We start from the raw sequence: 19,617 nt of genomic DNA, 5'->3' as shown, positions 1-19,617 counted from the left end.
GTGTCAGAGCATTCCACCAGGTTGGAGCTGCAGCCGAGAAGGCCCTGGCTCTAGTTGAGGCCAGCCTAACCTCTCTGAGGCCTGGGACCTTGAGGGTGTTATTATTTGTAGACCGTAGGTTTCTCTGTGGGGCATACCAGGAGAGGCGGTCCCGTAGGTACGAGGGTCCTAGGCCGTATAGGGCTTTAAAGGTTAAAACCAGCACCTTAAACCTGATCCTGTACTCCACCGGGAGCCAGTGCAGCTGGTATAGCACCGGATGAATGTGATCCCGCAGCGAAGACCCCGTAAGGAGTCTCGCTGCGGCATTCTGCACCCGCTGGAGTTTCTGGGTCAGTCTCAAGGGCAGCCCCACGTAGAGCGAGTTACAATAATCCAGTCTGGAGGTGACCGTCGCATGGATCACAGTGGCTAGGTCAGGGCGAGAGAGATAAGGGGCCAACTGCTTAGCTTGGCGGAGATGGAAAAATGCCGCCTTTGTTATAGCTGTAATCTGCGCCTCCATAGAGAGGGAGGTATCGAAGATTACACCCAAACTCTTAACAGACGGTGCTGGCACTAATTGCACCCCCGCAAGAGATGGGAGTTGCCCCCTCGATCCCATATCGTCCCGCCCCAGCCAGAGGACCTCTGTCTTCGAAGGATTTAACTTCAACCGGCTCCCACGTAACCATCCAGCCACAGCTTCCAGACATCTGGTCAGTGTGTCTGGGGCCGAGTTAGGATGGCCATCCATCAAGAGATAGAGTTGGGTGTCATCAGCATACTGATGGCAACCCAGCCCAAAACTCCGGACAAGCTGGGCGAGGGGGCGCATAAAGATGTTAAAAAGCATCGGGGAGAGAATCGCACCCTGAGGCACTCCACACACCAAGGAGTGACGCGATGACAATTCCCCCCCAAGCGCCACCCTCTGTCCCCGATCAGAGAGAAACGAGCGCAGCCATTGAAGGACTGTGCCCTGGATCCCCACGTCGGCAAGGCGGTGGTCCAGGAGTTCGTGATCGACCATGTCAAAGGCTGCTGACAGATCTAGAAGAATCAGCAGCCCCGACCCGCCTCGATCCAGCTGCCTGCGGAGATCATCTGTTAGGGCGACCAGAGCCGTCTCGGTCCCATGACCAGCACGGAAGCCGGACTGGAATGGATCCAAAGCAGATGTTTCATCCAGAAACCTACCAAGCTGTTCAGCAACCGCTCTCTCAATCACCTTACCCAGGAATGGAAGATTCGAGACCGGGCGGTAATTGGATAGATCTAAGGGATCTAACGATGTTTTCTTTAAGAGCGGACGCACCACCGCCTCCTTCAGGTCCCCTGGGAATATCCCGGTGCCAAGGGACAAATTGATGATATCCCCCAGGGGGGCCCGCACCTCGTCTGGACACGCTCTAATCAGCCATGACGGGCACGGGTCAAGAGGACAGGTGGTGGGCTTTCCAGCTTGGAGGAATCTGTCCACATCGGCTGGAGATATCCGGTCAAAGTGGTCCAATACTGGACCCGAGGACAGTCGAGGGGCCTCCAGTTCCTTTATTGTATCCAAATTGGCAGGGAGGTCATGGCGGAGCAACAGGACCTTCTCCGCAAAAAAGCTCGCAAATGCCTCACAGCTGTGTGTCAGATTGTTATTTAAATTTGGCTGTCCTTCAACGGACGTTAGAGACCGAATTATGCTAAATAATTGCGCCGGGCGAGAGCTAGCGGATGCAATGGAGGCCGAGAAGTAAGACTTCTTAGCGGCCTTCACTGCCATCTCATAGGTTTTCATAAAAACCCTATAAGATGTTCTTGAGGCTCCGTCACGGGCACCCCGCCATACTCGCTCTAGCCGTCTGAGGTCCCGCTTCATTTTCCGAAGCTCCTCGGTAAACCAGGGGGCCCGGTTTCTGCGGGGTCGCAGAGGGCGCTTAGGTGCGATCTCATCGATGGCTGCCAGGAGCTGGGTATTCCAGCCCTCAACAAGCTCAGTCAATGAGTCGCCAGGGGGAGCAAGGTCCCGCAAGGCCTGACGGAATCTATCAGGGTCCATCAGCCTCCGCGGGCGAGCCCAAATTGGCTCGCCACCTAAGCGGGGTGGGGGTGGAAAATCAATCCTGGCTTTCAGTGCGTAGTGATCAGACCATGGCACCTTCATCGAGGGAGACATGATCACATCTATACCGGCGCCAAAGATCAAATCCAGCGTGTGGCCTGCTTGATGTGTGGGGCCCGAAACAAACTGGGAGAGCCCTAGTGTCGCCATGGAAGACACCAGGTCCAGAGCCTGTGAGGAGGGAGTGGCATCAGCATGGATGTTGAAGTCCCCCAGTACCAATAGGTTGGGGAACTCCAAGGCCCAGCCGGCCACCGCCTCCAACAGGCCTGACAGGGTGGCTGCTGGTGCGCTAGGTGGCCGGTACACCAGCCAGACAGCCAAGCTCACCTCGGAGCCCCACACTAGGCCAACACATTCAATGCCGGGGATCGATGGCGATGGCAGAGCCCTGAAAGAACAATCTTCTCGGATTAATAATGCCACCCCTCCCCCCCGGCCCACAGTCCGCGACTGGTGGAGGACGGAGAAACCTGGGGGCGCCATCTCTCGTAAGGTAACAGTTTCCCCTTCGCGCACCCAGGTCTCCGTCACACAAGCCAGGTCAACCCCCTGCGAGGTGAAGAAGTCTCGCAGGGTGGCGGTTTTTTTGCCTATAGACCTGGCATTGCACAACACCAGTGACGGAGGTGAGTAATCCTTGCTCACCCTACCTTCGTCCCTCGGGATGGGGCGCAGATTGGAAGGGGTACGAGCATATCCATATCCATATCTCGATCCCCTTCGCCTATGACATCTGCCCCCACCGCCATACCTCCCTCGCCCCACTACGGTAGCAATCCCAAGCCTCAAACCAACCTCCATTTACAGAATAGAAACAAGTCAAATCAAAACAATTGTACCAACACAACAAATCCCCACCCCACTCAATAGCCAACCCCAAACCAAACTAAAACAGAACAAAATAGAAATACATCAATAAAAACCACCGTTCACAGTAGAAAACCACCTTTTTGAAAAGAATGTGCTTTGCAGCAGACATGAAACAGCAACAAAAAATGAACATAGTCGCAGACACATTTGCCAATTAAGTATCAAATAGAAGGCAGCAAAATAGATTCAAAAGTCAAGCCATATAGCCAGCAGCCAGTCCTTCAAGCAGTCCACACACATACATTTACACTGCTGCACTGAACAGAGTGTGAAACTTCACAAAATACATACACAATACTGTACAGCAACACACATCTTACTGCATGCAGTAATGTTGCAGAGCCAATTTACAATGCAATCCTATACATGTCAACTCGGAGGTAAGCTCTTTCGAGTCCAATGAGACTTACTTCCAGGTAAGTGCAGTCTTAATTTGCAAGATTACAAAACACAGACAATTCAAAGCTTGAAAATGATTTTTTTAGAATGTGCACTAAAACAGTACAATGGACACAGAAACGGGTGGGAAGGAATAGAAATATTTATTTTGCCAATGAATACTGGTGTCCTTAGAAACACAACAGGCTTTTGAGGAATAGTATAATCAGGTATTTTCTAAGAAGGGTGGATGGGAAACTATACGGTGCACAAGCAAACCCCTCACATTGAACACAAGCATGCCAAAATGTAGGTACAATCATTTGCTATATAAATTCACTAATACATAACGCGAGGAGGCAGATTTTTGGAACATTTTGGCCAGCAGCATACTATCTCTTTCTACGAAGTGAAAAAGTGCATACAGGACTCTCAATTCTCCTCTCACTTTCAAGTACATGGAGAAATTTCTCTAACCAAAGTCACACACACACACACACATATATAGGAGTAAACACTGCTTGTTATACATATACATGCTATGGAAGTAAATTCTAGCCATCATACACACACACAAACGCTACTCTGTTACACACGTGCTGTACAAAGGGAGTTGCCCCACGAAAAATATCGTTTTTTGTTTGCACATACATACAAATTAAATGATTACTAAAACAGCTTTCGTACCCATTATTAAGAATGAAGTAGAGTACATCTATTCCAGGCTGTCAACTACACACAGACACACACACATACAGTACACACAGAGACGAATCCCGACGATAATGAATGAAAGCACTATGGAGGAGTTATAACGGGCTGGGAGACACTGCCCCTCGCTCTAGTTACTGTCCAGGTGAGGAAGAAATTCTACTCCTTCCCCAATTTCCCAGATCCGTGTGGGGTTCCATTAAATCAATAACCAGGAGTGCTTATGGCTTGACCAAGTGAGGTGGGGAGGAGGGGGCAGGCGGAGGAAGCTCGACCTCTCTATTCAGAAACTCGGAGCCCGGCAATGTGCGTGTTTCGTAGCTCCCCTCTCCGTCCGCCCGCCTGTGGCCCTTCGCCGCACGGCCTTCCTGCACCGGACGGAGGAGGGTCTTCCCTCCAGGCTGGCGGCGGACTAACTCACTACGGGACGTGGCATGCAGTCAGGCAGTCCACGAACAAAGTAGCTCCCCGAGCGCAGCCGCTCCGCAGAGACTTCTTCTGCACGGAACATTGTTCCACGAGAACGCAGCCTCCGCTTCCCGTCTCGTCCCGCGCCTCCGGAGGGGCTGCCTCTCGCTCGCCTGCCCCGGCGCAGCGCAGCATCCCCTGCCGACGGCAACAATGTGCAGGCGCTCGGGGCGGGAGGGGGCCGGCTGGCTGGCTGCGCCAGGCGCCTCCCCGGCTCGCCCGCAGGAACAGCAGCCGGACGGGCCGGCCCCGCATGCACAAAGCTCCGGTCGCACCTACCAGGCGGGCAGCCTCGGCCCAGGTGCGGTCCTTCTTCTTCCTCTTGTCTTTCATGTTTGCATCTCATTGAGATGGTTCTAGGGGGGGCGGGGGCGGGACGGAACGTGCGGGGACGGGGCGGGGGGAGGGCGGGGGAGCCCGAGGGTCCCGCACAGACAACGAGGCGGTGACGTGGAGTCCGAGAACCCCCGAGGGAGGGGCGCGGGGACGGCGAGCGGGCGGGGGGCTGGGCAGGCTCGGGCTCGCGCTCCCGCAGCGGCGGCGGCGGCGACACAGCTGACAGCTTGAGGGATGCTCCGCTACGCAAGTCACAACAATGCACTATGACGTCACGCCAGGGAATGGCGACTGCACAAAACATCCCAGCCGAGGCCGCCGCGCTCGCGAGCAAAGCGCACGAGACGCGCACAGGGAAGAAAGGGCTGCCCGAGATCTCGCGAGAGCTGCCGGAGACCCTCGCTTCGACCCACTCCCAATCCCCTCCGCCGCTTTCCCTTTCAAGCCCCCCCCCGCCCTCTTTCGCTTTGCACATAGAGCGGGCAACAAGACTACATGTCCCGAGGTGCAACGCGGCTGCTCTTGCTCCGTTTTCCTTTCCCTTTGTTCTTAAAGGCAGCATCTTGCATCCCGGGATTTGTAGTCAGAAAGAAACGGAGCTCTCCAGGCTCCCAGCCGGGGTCGGGTTGTTGTCCCTCCGTCCTCGTCGCCCCCTGCCTGGCAGTCCCAGCTTCCGGGCCGCCCACAAAGCGAACGCAGGCGAGGAGGCGGAGGCAGTGGGGCTGCTCCTCGCCTCGTAGCCCGGGAAGTGGGGGCGAGGAGCGGCCGCTGCCTCTGCCTGCTCACCTGGGCACTCTTGGCTCTCTCGTGGTGGCGCGGCGCTTGGGGCAGCTCTCGGGGGGCTCCCCCCCCCCTTGTAGCCGCCACGATTCTGCGGTCCCTCGGAGAACCCTGTCCAGAGGGAGGGGACAGGTGAGCAGAAGAAACGGGATGGAGCAAGGAGCAGGTTCCAGCTGCAAGGGGCTGCTGGCCACATTGGCATGGGAGACGCGTACGCAGACCCGGGGAGGCCTTGGTGCCTACCCCACCCTGCCCCATAGGAAGCTATTGCCTTCTACTGAGCCAGACCAGTGGTCCATTCTGCTCAGTATTGTCTGTTGGATCCGCAACTGCCTGGCAGTGGCTCTCTGGGCTTTCTCCTGGAAATGGCAGGGATCGAACCAGGGGGTCTTCTTCTGCACGCAAAGCAGATGCTCTGCCACAGCTTCCATCCCCTACGGCCCTAGAGTCGCTTGGTGTGTTTGTGGGAAGAGTAAGATCACAACCATTTCCCTTGGAGCTAAAGCGGAGGGAAAAGCCAGTTACTGTACGTACCTCATTTGCACGGAACCAGCCCTTTCCTCTTGGCATTCACTCTTCCTTACTGTGCTTATCTCTATTCCTCTCCCTTGCCTGCCCCTATTTTTAGTAAGCCTTGATACATCCCAGTACAGTATTGCATTGAAAGAGCTCAGTGCCCTCCTATGATGAACACATTTCAGTGGGCATTCTCGTGTGTCAAGGCAGTGCTGTGTTACTCACTTTTCAGAGGCGGTTACAGTGCCACTCCTGTCACCATTTAGTGGTTGCTTCCCACTGCCTTTCCTTAGACACCAGGTGTTTCCTAAAGGTGCCTAGTCAACAGCCCAATGCAAGTGTAACTGGCAAACAGTGGAATTGCAACACATCCAAACCTATACAATTGCACAATACAGTAAATGTTATTTCTATATAGATATATATATGGCAGCAACTTTTACATAAACATTTTAATGCTAGATAATTTTGCAATTTGTTTTTATACATTGCCTTGAAGACTAGGTAGGTAAACATTAAACATATATGAAAATTGAGCTGTGTGGCATTAGGTAAATTCTGAGGAAAAGGTGCTGAGGAAGTGTGCTGTAATTATGAGTAAATGCTTTTAGGATCACAGCCAAATGCTGTGGGGGCATAATAATTTCAATAGAATGGACCGCAAGGACTGATTGTTAGCTTTTGAAAAAGTTGATTATGCTAGGTCTGAAAGCATTGATCAGTTAATCAGTGAGATTAATGCTATGATTGGAGTTTGTATTTAAAATTCCAATCATAGCATTAATCTCGCTGATTAACTGATCAATGCTTTCAACCCTATTCTAATAAGGGGTGGACAATTGGATAGCCCTGCACCTTTTCACTGGGACCACTTGACCAAAGCTCCTTTGATTTTGTGCTCCTCCTATTGGAAGTTGTTTCATCCTTCAACAGGCTGGCAGAAGAAATTATATTCTTTGTTTGCTTTGACTTTTCCTATGTGAAAGATGGGGAGAGTTGAGGATATGGCACCCACCAGTGTGAAATAGTTTTAGTACCATATGGATACAGTCCTTCAAGAATGAAGAAGCAGACAAGAGCCAGACCTCTGGGGTCAGAATTTATTAAAAAGAACCCATAATGAGGTTTGATAGCACTGAATCTTTAATTGGTCTTCTAAATATTAATCAATTAAGGCAACCTAGTTAATGAACTAAAAATCTTTATTAATTTGGTCGTGTAAACATGTTGTTATTATTATTGGCCTGTTTGGCTAATGGGCCCCCACTGAGTTACTTCAGATATCAGACAGAAAGTTAGAAAATAGTAGCAGCATGTCTGCTGATGTAAATAAGAAATGTGACCATTACCCCCAACGTTCTGCAAGTCTTCCTCGATATGGCCTAGCCCAAGGGTTTCCAAACTAGGGTTCATGGCAAGCTTTATTCAGGTGGTTCGCAATGTGTCTCATGAAAAGCAGCTACAATTTGAATTTTAATGAAGTCTAAGGAATTCAAATTGCAGTACAGTAAAATACAATATAAGAAATAAAAGAAGCAATAAAAATGCAATTAAAAAACCATACAGCACGTAGCACACGGGTCAGCAACCTTTTTCAGCCGTGGGCCACTCCACCGTCCCTCAGACCATGTGGTGGGCCGGACTACATTTTAGGGGGGGGGAATGAATGAATTCCCATGGGCCTTAGGTTGCCTACCCCTGACCTAGCACTGCACATTACAATTGCTATAACTGGCAAAAAAAACACACTATGTGATCCACCAAGACTCAGCAATTTTCAAGTGGACTGGGGAGCGGGAGGGGGCAGGGCTGGGAACCAATGCCTTAGTCCTCAGCAGTTGTTCAATATAGTTCATGTGACTTACATTTGAAAGCATACCTCTTGTACCTGTGAAGACACAGTATCATGTTTGTATATTTGTGCAGTCAACCCCATTGTTTAATTACACTTCAAATGATACATGTTTAGTGTATTACCTGCTTCACAAAGAAAATATAAATATAAACATTTAATTGTATATTTGTATAAAGTTAGTCTTTCACTTGGAACAATTAAACTTACATTATTGAAACAATTTTGATGGTAACAATTTATATCAGCCAGTAAAAATATGTTTTTAAATGTAGCAGCTTAAGCTACAATCAGTGATTGTATTATATGGTTTCTTTTCTAGGGTCTTAGGGGTTATAGCAAGGACAGGAAGACAAAACTATAAGGTATATTGTAAGAGAGTATATAACAAGTAATAAAGGTTTGTGGGCTGTAGGCTTTATAGGTCAATTATTCAAACAACTGGCTATTAGGTTAGACTCACTAATTAGAATAAAAACCTGTTAGAAAGGCTGTTTTGGGGAATAAAAGAATTTTAATGCCTATTAAAAAAGATAATATTGCTTTTATAGCCTCCTGGCTATGTCAACTCATTTGGCAAGTTGGAATTATTAAAATTATTTTGTTATCCCTCAATTATGCTATCATTTATGATAAGTAAAGTGTATCAGTCATAATTATTAAAAATGGACAGTAAAAAAATAATCTACTTCATGGTTCATGTCTTCTCTGAATTCATTAAGACCAAATGTCTATCTGTATCAAGGAAAGAGCATGCAAAATTGAGTATCTTACGGAGAAAATAGAACTAAAATCTCTCTCTTAGATATTTATAAATATCTAAGATATTTATAGTTTGCTATCTTAAGATTATAAATTATTAATATAATGTTATCAACTTAAGATAGTAAATTATTGCCATGCCATACTGCAAGTAAAACAAAATGAGTGCAAGGGTCCATTGCATACCAGTATTCTTTCAAATGCCAGTCCCTAAAACACTAGATGGAAGTAAGAGCTACTTTGCATGGCCAAACTGTTGTGAATGAGTGATGGAACACACAACTTTAGACACATTGCGCAGCTCCACCTACACTTACCATGGCACTACAAAGCTGCTGAAGTCAATGCAGCACAGCTGGGCTGAGCTGCAAGTTAGGCGCATGTGGAAGCAATGCAACAATTCATTTTCACATGAATTTCCCCCCTTTATTTTGTAATTTGTACTAAAACACAATAGATGAAATGTGATCCACAATAATATACACAATAAAATTTTGGCACTTTTATGTTTAAAATTCAGAATCTCAGTTTACTTTTAGCACTGCAAACATTACTCAATTTGTTACACTGGCAATTTCCCATTCTCAGATTAATATTTCATATAGAAAATAAAGACTTTGCCCTTTCTTTCTTTTTTAACCAAAGGCTAGATTTTGATAGCTTTCCGGAATCTTATTCTCACAGTATATTTTCTCCCTCTTTAATTGCTTCAGTATGTTTCAGAATCTGTTGACTCAAACTGTGAAAAGCTCTTTTTCAGAGAAGCATGTATTTCATTTCAAAGCCAAACAGTTTCCTGATTTGGGAATGTGGGGGTGCAGCCGACATGCTATTCTTCTGAAGACATTATTAATATCGTCTAATATATTCTTGTTGCTCCGAAATAAAAGGTGACACTGTCACAGAGTAATTTATGTATTAATTATAGCTGACGTTTCTTTTCTTTAGCATTCTAACTTTTGATCTGTATCTGCCTAACAGAATTGTAAGTTCCATGTGCTGATTTGACATTTCTAAAGAAATGACATAATCTAAAAGATTAAAATCAGAGAAGTGACAAACGTATTTTGTCTAAAACAGGGATGGGGAACCTTTGACCCTCCAGATGTTGCTGAACTACTATTCCTATCAGCCACAGACATCATACGCAATGGTCAGAAATGATGGGTGTCAGAATCCAACAAGGTCTGGTGGTCAACAAGTTCCCCATCACAAAATCACCCAGCCCTCTCCCTGATCCCTTTCTCTCTCACTCTGTTTATGATTAAATGATACCACTTTATGTAATTTTTGCCTCTGGGTGTGTGTGTGTTCTAGACATTTGTTCTTCAGAGATTTTCCCCTACTAACCTCCAAATTGCTTTACAATCCCTCACTTGTTCTCTGCCAAACATAAGAAGCCCTATTAAGAAGCAGTAGGGCTTGAACTGCTAGAATAAGGACCTTCTGAAAAGATTCCATGAGAAGAATTGACCCCACCACCATTTTTTGAGAAGGGTCATATACCATTCTCATGGGGCGCTTATTATGCACCGTTATAACAATCTCTGTCAGAAAAAGAGCTCTTAAAAAGTTTGAAAGGTCACATTAGATGCTTGTCCAATATGTCTATCCTAACTTCATTTGTAGTTCCAGAATATCAAATTCAATAATAATATTGTTAACACTGTAATTTGCTTTGATGCGGCCTAGGATAGCATTAGCTTTATGTGATGCATCACACTGTTGACCCATGTTAAGCTTGTGGTTTTCTAAGACCCCTAGATCCTTTTCACATGTATTACTGGCAATCCAGCTGCCCCCCCATCTTCTTCCTGCCTAGGTGCTTTACATTTGCTCCATTGAAATTCTTTTTGTTAGTTTTGGCCCAGTTCTCCAATCTGTTAAAACCATCTTAAATCCTGTCTTTTGCAGCATTAGCTACCTGTCCCAGGTGCCTACAAATTTGATGAGCTTCATATCAATTCTTTTATTCAAGTCATTTATAAAGACATTGAACACCCAACACAGAACCATGTGGCACCAGACGTAGCTGATGGAAGACACTCCATGCCACCAAGGCCACCTGCATCTCTAATGATGGCAATGGATCCAGGTGTATCCCCAAACTGCATACAGCTCCTTCTGGGGGAGTGTGGATGGGACATTTTATAGCAAGGAAACAGTGCAGAGTGATTATATTATTAACTTTTCCTCCACCAGCTGTTTCCTCACTCCAGATTACCTTGTCCTCTCCACCTGAGCTGATGCATCCCCCACCCCTACCCGTAAGGCACTCTGGGGAGTTCCAATGCTAAATTAGTTTCATTTCTTTTTTGATATTTGTTATATATTTGTAGAGTAGGGGAGGGCTGTGCAGCACAAAATGCAATAGAATTCTATATATAAACTTTATTTGTTTAATTTATTGAATCATACTATGGAAAATAAAGTAACCTTTGAAGATGAATGTATATTATTAAGTATTAGGAAGAACAAAAAGGTCATTTCCCTCTGCAGTTTAGAATAAGTTTGTAAGGCTCATTATTCTTTATTGACAGTTTATTCTCCTACATTAATAATAATTAAGAAATATTGACCAAAAATGCTGTGGGGTACGATAGAGTAGCTGTTATGGGCAAGCACTGCTGGAGAGAGCATTTACCATATTTTTCCATGTATAAGACGCCTCTATGTATAAGACGATCCCCATTTTTTAAAACTAAAAATTAAGAAAATGCACTATGCACCATCCGTGTATAAGACAACCCCTTATTTTAAACTTCAAAAATTTAGGAAAAAATATAGTCTTATACATGGGAAAATACAGTATGTAGGTTTCCTGTCTAGACCTGCCTCAGTTAGACACCTGTATATCACAGTCTGAGACATCAACATTCTTTCTTTTGAGAGAAAGAAGTTTATATAAGAGCAGATTTCATCATATCTGAAGATATGCTATATGATGGCAAATGTATGTTCACCACTGCTTGTGGATATAGCAAGGTGTTGTGACCAACCCCAGCTTTGGTATGTTCCTGTAACATACATATAGCAGAAAACATGGCATTTGCCTCATGCATATTATGGTTTTATATCTACATGTAATGAAGCTGAGAGTTGGAAGCATAACAGTAAGAAGGATCGTGAGTGTATACCTATGAACCACAGTTTGCTGTGTTAAATGTGAATATCATAGCTGCTTCCTGATTAAAATTGCTCCTTATCATTTTTGTACAGTGGCACAAGCATTCTTTTTAGAAACCATAAGACTTATTGTACTTAGTCATTTATTACATTCCTTTTAAGACTCTACAAATTGGCCATTACAGGATTCTACAGAATTGTTGTGCTGATAGAATTTTATTGCTTAGGTCTCAAGACAAAAAATCATGCTGTCTATCTGTGAATTCTTATGAAAAACTTTAGTGAAGCAGGAAGCTTCAAGTAATTTTAAATACTGCTTCAGTGATCACTACATGAGGGCAGCCCTATTGGCTTTGATGAATGATGACTACACTAATGAAAATGGTTGTTACATCACAGTATTTTGCTTATATCTTATTCTATGTCAGTAGTTCCTGAACCTTCCCCCCACAGACCACTTGAAAACTGCTGAGGGTCTTTGCAGATCACATAATGATTTTACTGCTTTTGTAGCAATTGTGATATACGGAGCCAATTGCTTCATGATTATGGTATTTTTACAAACACACCATGGGTCACCCAGATGAAGCTTGCAGAGCACTGGTCATCCACACACCACAACTTGGGAACCCATATCCTATATTGTTATTAATGGAAATTACGCAGAATTGCCATCTTTCCCCCAACAGAATCTCTTTGTAGCTTGAGGAGCTGCATGGGGGTGTAGCAATCTTCAAACAGTACCTGTTGAATTCTGCCCCCCACACAACTCAAAAGCACACTGACACGGGGACAAATAGAAGAAGACGCCTGCATTCCGGTTTGGTTCCCCTTTGTCACATACACAGCCCACAAGACAACAATAATCCCCCAACAGCATATGAATCAGTCTGGCTAACCTGATTCAAAAATACACATTCACACCCTGCTCACACACAAAAACAAAGACAACCAAAGAGAACTAACCGCACCCTAAGCCACGTCTAACCCCTCTCGCCACCAAGGAAATACAACAAGTGAATAGTAAGAGAACCCATAAAAGTAACGCTGACACAACCCCTCATACTAAGTAGAATAATAGAAGCATAACCACCTGACCCCAACCCACTCGCCACTCCCCCTTTCCCACCCTTTTTTCTTTTTTTCTTCTTTCTAATTGCTTAAACCAATTCATATACCAAGAATTTATACATTGACCACTAATGATAAAACGTATGTTGTAGATATTTTTCCACATTTATTATGCTATTTTTGTGATATCCAAATGACATGAGAAAACTTGGTATACTTATTTGTATAACATTATGCTTGTCTATAAAACCCTATAAAAGCACAGTGCTTCTTCCTGGAAAAAAGGTTATCAACCCTGGAATCATTGCAAAAAGATGGATATCAAGATACCACAGAACTATCAAGAGAGTTCTTTACAACTAAAGTCCTTTGTCCATGCAACAACTAGGTATGAGCGTGATCTGACATATACCCACTTACTTGGGAGTAAGCTGCATTGAACTCAATAGAACTTGTGAGAAGACATGCAAGGTTCCTTTGTCTAGCCCACAACTCCAACCACACAATGCTTTCAGAAAAATCTTAATGATAGACCCCTTTATTATAATGAGATGGCCAAAGTAATTAGAGTGCTCAGGTGGCACTGAAAATTATATAGTCTTTTTTTCTTTTCTTTTTTACTTATTAAAACATTAAGTTTGCTTCTGTTTCTGGAGTTGACTTTTTTCAGGGAGGAGTGTCACAGTCAAATAGTTCTCAAACCTACCTTTTTTTAGGAAAAAAAGTTAGCATTACATTCAGCAATGTTTCTTATTTCCTGCTGCTGCCCATGACATAAATTTCTTAGGACTGCATACAATATCACAGATATGTAGCGGACATTTTCATCTCTTTAGACATAGTAAAAAAATAGGAATGGAAATTAGAATATTTAAAAACCAAAGAAAGGCCAGATATGATGGCAGGTAAAAATTGCAAAAGAACACATAGACAGGTATATTCTTTAACATCCTTGCTTCGGTTATTATAGTTAATTATGTCTACAGTGCACTTGGTGTTCCCAGGCCTATCAGTACAGCAGTGAAACCAGGCCCACTTTCAGACAAGTTAGTAGATTCTGGGTACTCGGGGGACTCTGCTGGTATGCAGAAAAATATTAGTCTCTGATCTAAAAATAAAAGGGGATGTGAAGCTCAGCTCAACAAGGATGCTCAACTAAGTATCCCCAGTGGCCTGAAGGAGTCCTAGAATATTGAAGGCAGCCAAACATCATTTTTGTTGAAAGAGAGGAAAAAAAGCAGAAAAGGTATGGGAGGAAATTGGGTTGCTTGAGCCTCTAACAGCAGTTTACCAAATCTGAGGGAGATTAGGGAATATACATGTCTGTGGGACCCTAATTCCTCACCCACTCCAAATCTCTTAAAGACTCTGACTACTAAATCCAGAAGAATCTGTGGTGGGAGAGATTAATTTGTACTGGAAGAAAATCAGTGATCCAGATGAATTCCTCCCTTCCCAAGGACTTTTTAAGCTGCAGATTGGGGAGAGCCCCTAACAGTTTAAGGGCAGGTAAATCTCATCCCAGTAGCCACCACCCCAAACTCTCATACTGCATGGTGGATGAGAGGTTCAAGTAATCCCTTCTTGCAGGTTTGGGTCTAGATCAGCCTTTCTCAACCTGTAGGACACCAGATGTTGTTGGACTACAACTCCCATCACCTCTAGCTAGCAAGGCCAGAGCTCAGGGATGATGGGAGTTGTAGTCCAACAACATCTGGGGACCCACAGGTTGAGAACCGCTGGTCTAGATGAACAGCTTCTACAGTCAGCCCACAGTGCAATAGGGCAATTGTGTTGGAGTGCTAGGCTTTTGGTGGTGTGGGTTAGTTGAACGAAAAGCTACACAACTAGCCCTGGAGCTCTGTAGTTTTACCCATTTGCCTTGTAGAGGGGGTGGGCCCACCTGGAGCAGAGCTATGGATGGGGAAGGAGGAAAGAGGGGCCATTTGGGAACGCAGGGAGAGAAAGTGGGATGCCACAGAAATGCGGTGTAAGAGCGAGGAAGCACATGCACACAAAAGAGTCAGTAAGTTGGATCCTCTTGAAACGGAATAATTTTTTCACAGGTCCTCACCCAGTATCAAATCACAGAGTATGTTTGTCTCCATTGACTAAACCCCAAACATTAAGGACCCAGTGTTTTTCAGTTCTGCCATGATGCAAAAAACAGAATCTGAGGCCAACCAATCTTTATGGTGTCTCATAATTTTTACAAGGCATCCCCTTAAAACCACCATCAAATCATAGGCCACCTCTACATCCACAGAAGTGCCTTGTGATTTGTTGATCAATTTGTAGTCATCCTATGTAAAAATTATGAACATTCCTTGCCTTGGATCTATGTTTTTTCTGATACTTGGCAATTGTGGCTCTGTGGTATTTGCTATGTAGTCTTACTAAACCAACACAGAACTTAAATTTGATTGGGGTGGGCAGGCAAGGGGGCTATCTAAAATATTCAAAACGTGTCGGTTTCGACATATATTTAAACAGGTTGCTATTTGTGACCCCAAAATAATTGTGTGGATGCCTGCTATAGGTTTCTCAACATGAAAAGCTTATGCACTAACCCACAGTGCCATTTAGCCTTCAAGGCACTGTTTCTGTCAATGTATATTTCTGTCTACACGTAGGCAACCTTGCCGTGCGCTCCAAAACACAGCAACGCAAAAGGCAATGCTTTCTCCTTTCTGGAGCGTCGCACAGATAAGCGATAACAAGAAGTGTTAAGAGCTAAATTACCCTTGCAGCCTCTAAACTGCAAATGCAGATAATGCGACATGCCCTAACAATATCTGAATGCTGTCTAATAGCAGTGACAATTATATCTACTCCACTTTCTTCCTCGTGGCTTTTAACAGCACGGTTATTAAGGCACGCAAATTCAGGAGGATCCGTTCCCATCCTACTGGGTCTGGCTTTCACTCAGCTCTCATGGAAGAGCAAATAATGTGCATGGCATGTGTGCAGTTTGCGTGTGCAAACGCGTCTGCGAGCACACACTTTCTGTCGGAAGAAGCAACTAGAATGGGGTTAACTGTTGGGGGGGGGGACTATTCCATCAAAATAACAGAATCTAGTGTTCATATGTTAATAGAGGAAAAGGCATCAGTGTTTGGCAAGATGCAAGCACAGGAAAGGGCAAAAGACCCTCAGGCTGCGGGGGGGGGGGCGTGTGTGTGTGTGTTGCAGTGTAGCCCACGCTTCTTCGACGCAGCCGTCGCCCTGGAGACGACGAGAATAACGAACTCCTGCCGAAGGACGCGCCGCTCGTCGCCGCCGGGGGAGGAGGGGAAGGCCGCGTGGAGCGCGAGGCGGGATCGGGGCCGGTGAGTTTCCGCCGGACGAGGCGAAGGGCTCGAGCTTCCTAACACAGATGGGGGGGGGGGGGAGGCGAGGAGCGGCGGCGCATCTGGCGCCCCGCCCTCTCCGCGGAAGGGAGGGGGGAGCAGAGCTTTGAAGTTGCGAAGACGGGATGGTGTTGCTGCCTGAATCTGCACCTGTCTGCTACGGCGGGAATGCAACGGGCCAAGGCATAGATAGCCTAGCCAGGGTTTCCCAAACCTGGGTCTCCGGCTGTTGCTGGACTACAACTCCCATCTTCCCTAGCTAACAGGACCAGCGGTCAGGGATGATGGGAATTGTAGTCCAACAACAGCTGGAGACCCCAGTTTGGGAAACCCTGGCTAGCCCCAAAAAGGTACATGGTGTAGCCAAAGGAGGGTAGGGGGCAGGTAAAAAGGTAAAGGGACCCCTGACCATTAGGTCCAGTCGTGACCGACTCTGGGGTTGCGGCGCTCATCTCGCTTTATTGGCCGAGGGAGCCGGCGTACATGTGGCCAGCATGACTAAGCTGCTTCTGGCAAACCAAAGTAGTGCACAGAAACGCCGTTTACGTTCCTGCCGGAGTGGTACCTATTTATCTATTTGCACTTTGTGCTTTCAAACTGCTAGGTGGGCAGGAGCAGGGACCGAGCAACGGGAGCTCACCCCGTCGTGGGGATTCGAACCACCGACCTTCTGATCGACAAGTCCTGGCTCAGTGGTTTAACCCACAGCACCACCAGTGTCCCTTGGGGGGGCAGATAGATCCCCCCCAAAAAACTCAAGAACTTTGGCTGCTCCCCCCCAAAGAAATCCTGGCTATGCGCATGGAAAGGTACACTGCACCTTTTTGGCAGCATGACCCCCTGAAGGTGCTTGACCTGTGCACAGTGGGCTTGGCTCTCAGAAGTGTCATTCGAAGCACAAAGATGAGCTCCTTGGGGAGGGTCAGGGTAGTTTGGACAGAGTTTAGCTCTCTGTACAGTCAGTTCCTTCCTCCTCCCACCCTTTTGTAACTTAAGGGCCACAATGCCACTTGATCTTTCCAGGTGTTTCCCCTAGGAGGGGATATCCCCAAATGTGTTTTGGGCCTGACAAAAGTATTTCCAGTTTGCAGACTTTGTCGGCCTGGAATAGCTCAGTCGGTAGCTCCTGAGACTTGTCATCTCAGGGCTGTGGGTTCGAGTCACACGTTGGGCAAATGATTCCTACATTGACCCAGTTCCAACTCTGCAATTCTATTATTCTATGATTCAGTTGAAAATGAGTCTGAAAGGCTGGAGTAGGATTCTTCTATGCACCCTTGGCACACAATGACAACAAGAAGAAAAACTGTATTGTATAGTATTTCCAAGTCTTTGAAGCGCTTTGCCTGTATCATCTACGTGCAGTCCTTACAACAATGGTAAAAAGAAGTTAGGATGCTTCCAGGTGGGGGAGCACATAGCATTGGTAGCATCCAAATGCTAGTCTGTATCTGCACCCCCACCCCCATTAAAACCAGATCTACCCATTCCAGGACAAATCTGATAAATTAAAATGGGAGGCTTTCTGATTTATAACTTCCTCTCCTAGCCACTACACCCTCCATCCTCACATTTTACAGACTCATATCCTCAGATCCCACTGAGGAATACCAGAAGGAACCACAAAAGCTGATGAAGGAATTTCCTACAGGCGAGTAGGACCAAATCTATAGAAACACATCTGAGGAACCACTAGCATCTTCTGTTTGCTTCCCAAAATACACAGATCAGGCAACCTTGGGTACCCCATAGTATAAGGCATCGGTGCCATTACAGTAGGGTTTTCTAGTTATATAGACTCTATTCGCCACCAGCACTCCAAGTTGCACACAGAACATCCCAGATTTCCTGAGGAAACTAGAATCTATTGGCAATTCCCAGGAAAATACCATTCCTAGCTCCCATGAACATTGAGGCACTTTTTACAAAAACAAAGATGGTCTGCAAACTATCAGGAATATCCTTAATGGAGTCTTCAACATACTTAGCTACCACTTAGCACAGTGGCATGGCAGTTATATGCATGGCCATTGCTTAGCAGTATGCAAGCATCTTCATGGCCATGTTAGAGTAATAACTCTTGCTCATTTTCTGTTCCCAAAAGCTTGTCCTCTACTTGAGATACATTGAGAATCTTTGTCATCTTGATTCATGAACAGGAGGCACATGTGCAGTTTCACCAAGACTTCAGCAACTTTCACCCCATCTTCAACCTGAGCGTAGACTAATCCATGCAAGAGGAGCACTTTCTGGAAACTACTGTGCAATGGCATAACAACAACAGTAATATAAATCCCATTTAATCCAGCAAATCCTTATATAGGAAACTGACCACTACACATACTTACATGTTTCCAGCTTTCACCTAGAACAGACCACAAAATCCATCATCTACAGTCAAGCCATGCTATACAACCACATCTGTTTAGACGCATCAGGTACTCACAACTAAAAAATTTACAACAGGCATTTATTGGATTACAATACTCACCCAATGCAGTATCAACACTGGAAGATTGCTCCTATGCTTTACAGCTCAAGGTTTGCCTGAGACCATTAAACCACAAGCTCAGGTTCAGACAGTAGACTAAGCCAAAACATGGCTTAGCTCAGCACAGAGCAACTGCAAAATAACTGGGGGGAAGAAAGCTGCAATCTCCTCTCTGGGAGCCCAGAAGTTTGTTCGTTTATGTTATGTGGGAATGAAGGCATTGTGATATCCTGTGAGTCAGCCCTTTGTGGATGTGTCTGCCTGGCTGCTGTCTAATCAGAAATCATCTTTGCAGATTTGTGTAGGACTCCCTAGTTTTGTCAGTAGGCATGGGGATCTTGCTCCTTTGTCTGAATTCCAGCCTCTTTGCAAAATTTCTAGTGCATTAAACCTTCCTTTTTCTCCACATGCTAGCTTAGAGTGTTTGTACACAGCTGTCTCTAACAGCTGAGGTGCCCAGACTGAATTCCTTGCACTCATCTGGTAGAGGGACTTGATAGGATTTTATATTCTGACTGTCATCATTTTTTGTAACCTTGATGGATGGCAGAATTCCATGTGAACTGACAGGGCCTGGTGGCTGGATGGAGGCAATCAGCCTGACTTGGGCAACCTGCCTTGGGTCATTTGGGGAGCACTGAAGTAGGGGCAGGAGATATATCTGTCATCCATCTGCTGCAGTTGTCCTGGAGCAAATGGTAATATTGATGAAGTTTCTTAGAGTACCTGACCTGAGTGATTCAGCTGTCAAAGTTATAATTTGAATAGTCACAGCTGAAGCAAGTAGCTGTGTCACTGGAGACAGAAT

The 19,617-nt window shown here is 45.8% G+C and overlaps 2 protein-coding genes and 1 long non-coding RNA gene across 11 annotated transcripts in view; 2 read left to right on the top strand and 1 right to left on the bottom strand.

The window, feature by feature from the left end:
- ASXL3 (ASXL transcriptional regulator 3) overlaps positions 1-4,907 on the bottom strand; it is a 100,360-nt gene extending 95,453 nt beyond the window's left edge. For 2 of the 4 annotated variants that reach the window (XM_081206752.1, XM_081206750.1), the window contains exon 1: positions 4,805-4,895. Coding sequence is in view for 1 of the 4 variants with exons in the window: in XM_081206749.1 (XP_081062875.1) it covers positions 4,805-4,858 (54 nt within the window). In the remaining 3 variants the exon portion in view is untranslated. Of the gene's footprint in view, positions 1-4,478; positions 4,616-4,804 lie in introns of those variants that run through there. The other 2 variants (XM_081206749.1, XM_081206751.1) reach the window with 2 other exon arrangements.
- LOC308594126 lies at positions 4,711-11,153 on the top strand. 2 transcript variants are annotated; one of them, XR_014011349.1, is made up of 3 exons: positions 4,711-4,826; positions 9,852-9,956; positions 10,686-11,153. It is a non-coding gene; the product is annotated as an uncharacterized lncRNA (long non-coding RNA). The 2 variants fall into 2 exon arrangements; XR_014011350.1 differs by lacking the exon at positions 4,711-4,826 and adding an exon at positions 5,403-5,773.
- A 4,728-nt stretch (positions 11,154-15,881) lies between these two features.
- CCDC178 (coiled-coil domain containing 178) overlaps positions 15,882-19,617 on the top strand; it is a 125,982-nt gene continuing 122,246 nt past the window's right edge. Inside the window, exons 1-3 of one of the 5 annotated variants that reach the window (XM_081206797.1) lie at positions 15,882-16,297; positions 17,899-17,969; positions 18,478-18,756. In XM_081206797.1, coding sequence (XP_081062923.1) covers positions 18,723-18,756 — 34 coding nt within the window. In that variant the 5' untranslated portion in view covers positions 15,882-16,297; positions 17,899-17,969; positions 18,478-18,722. Of the gene's footprint in view, positions 16,298-16,920; positions 18,757-19,617 lie in introns of those variants that run through there. The other 4 variants (XM_081206796.1, XM_081206800.1, XR_014011305.1 and 1 more) reach the window with 4 other exon arrangements.

Source organism: Podarcis bocagei, assembly GCF_964188305.1.
Source record: "Podarcis bocagei genome assembly, chromosome: 8".
In the NCBI taxonomy this organism is placed as follows: Eukaryota; Metazoa; Chordata; class Lepidosauria; order Squamata; family Lacertidae; genus Podarcis; species Podarcis bocagei.
The sequence above is the reverse complement of the archived record's forward strand: the minus strand, read 5'-3'. Positions and strand labels throughout refer to the sequence as shown.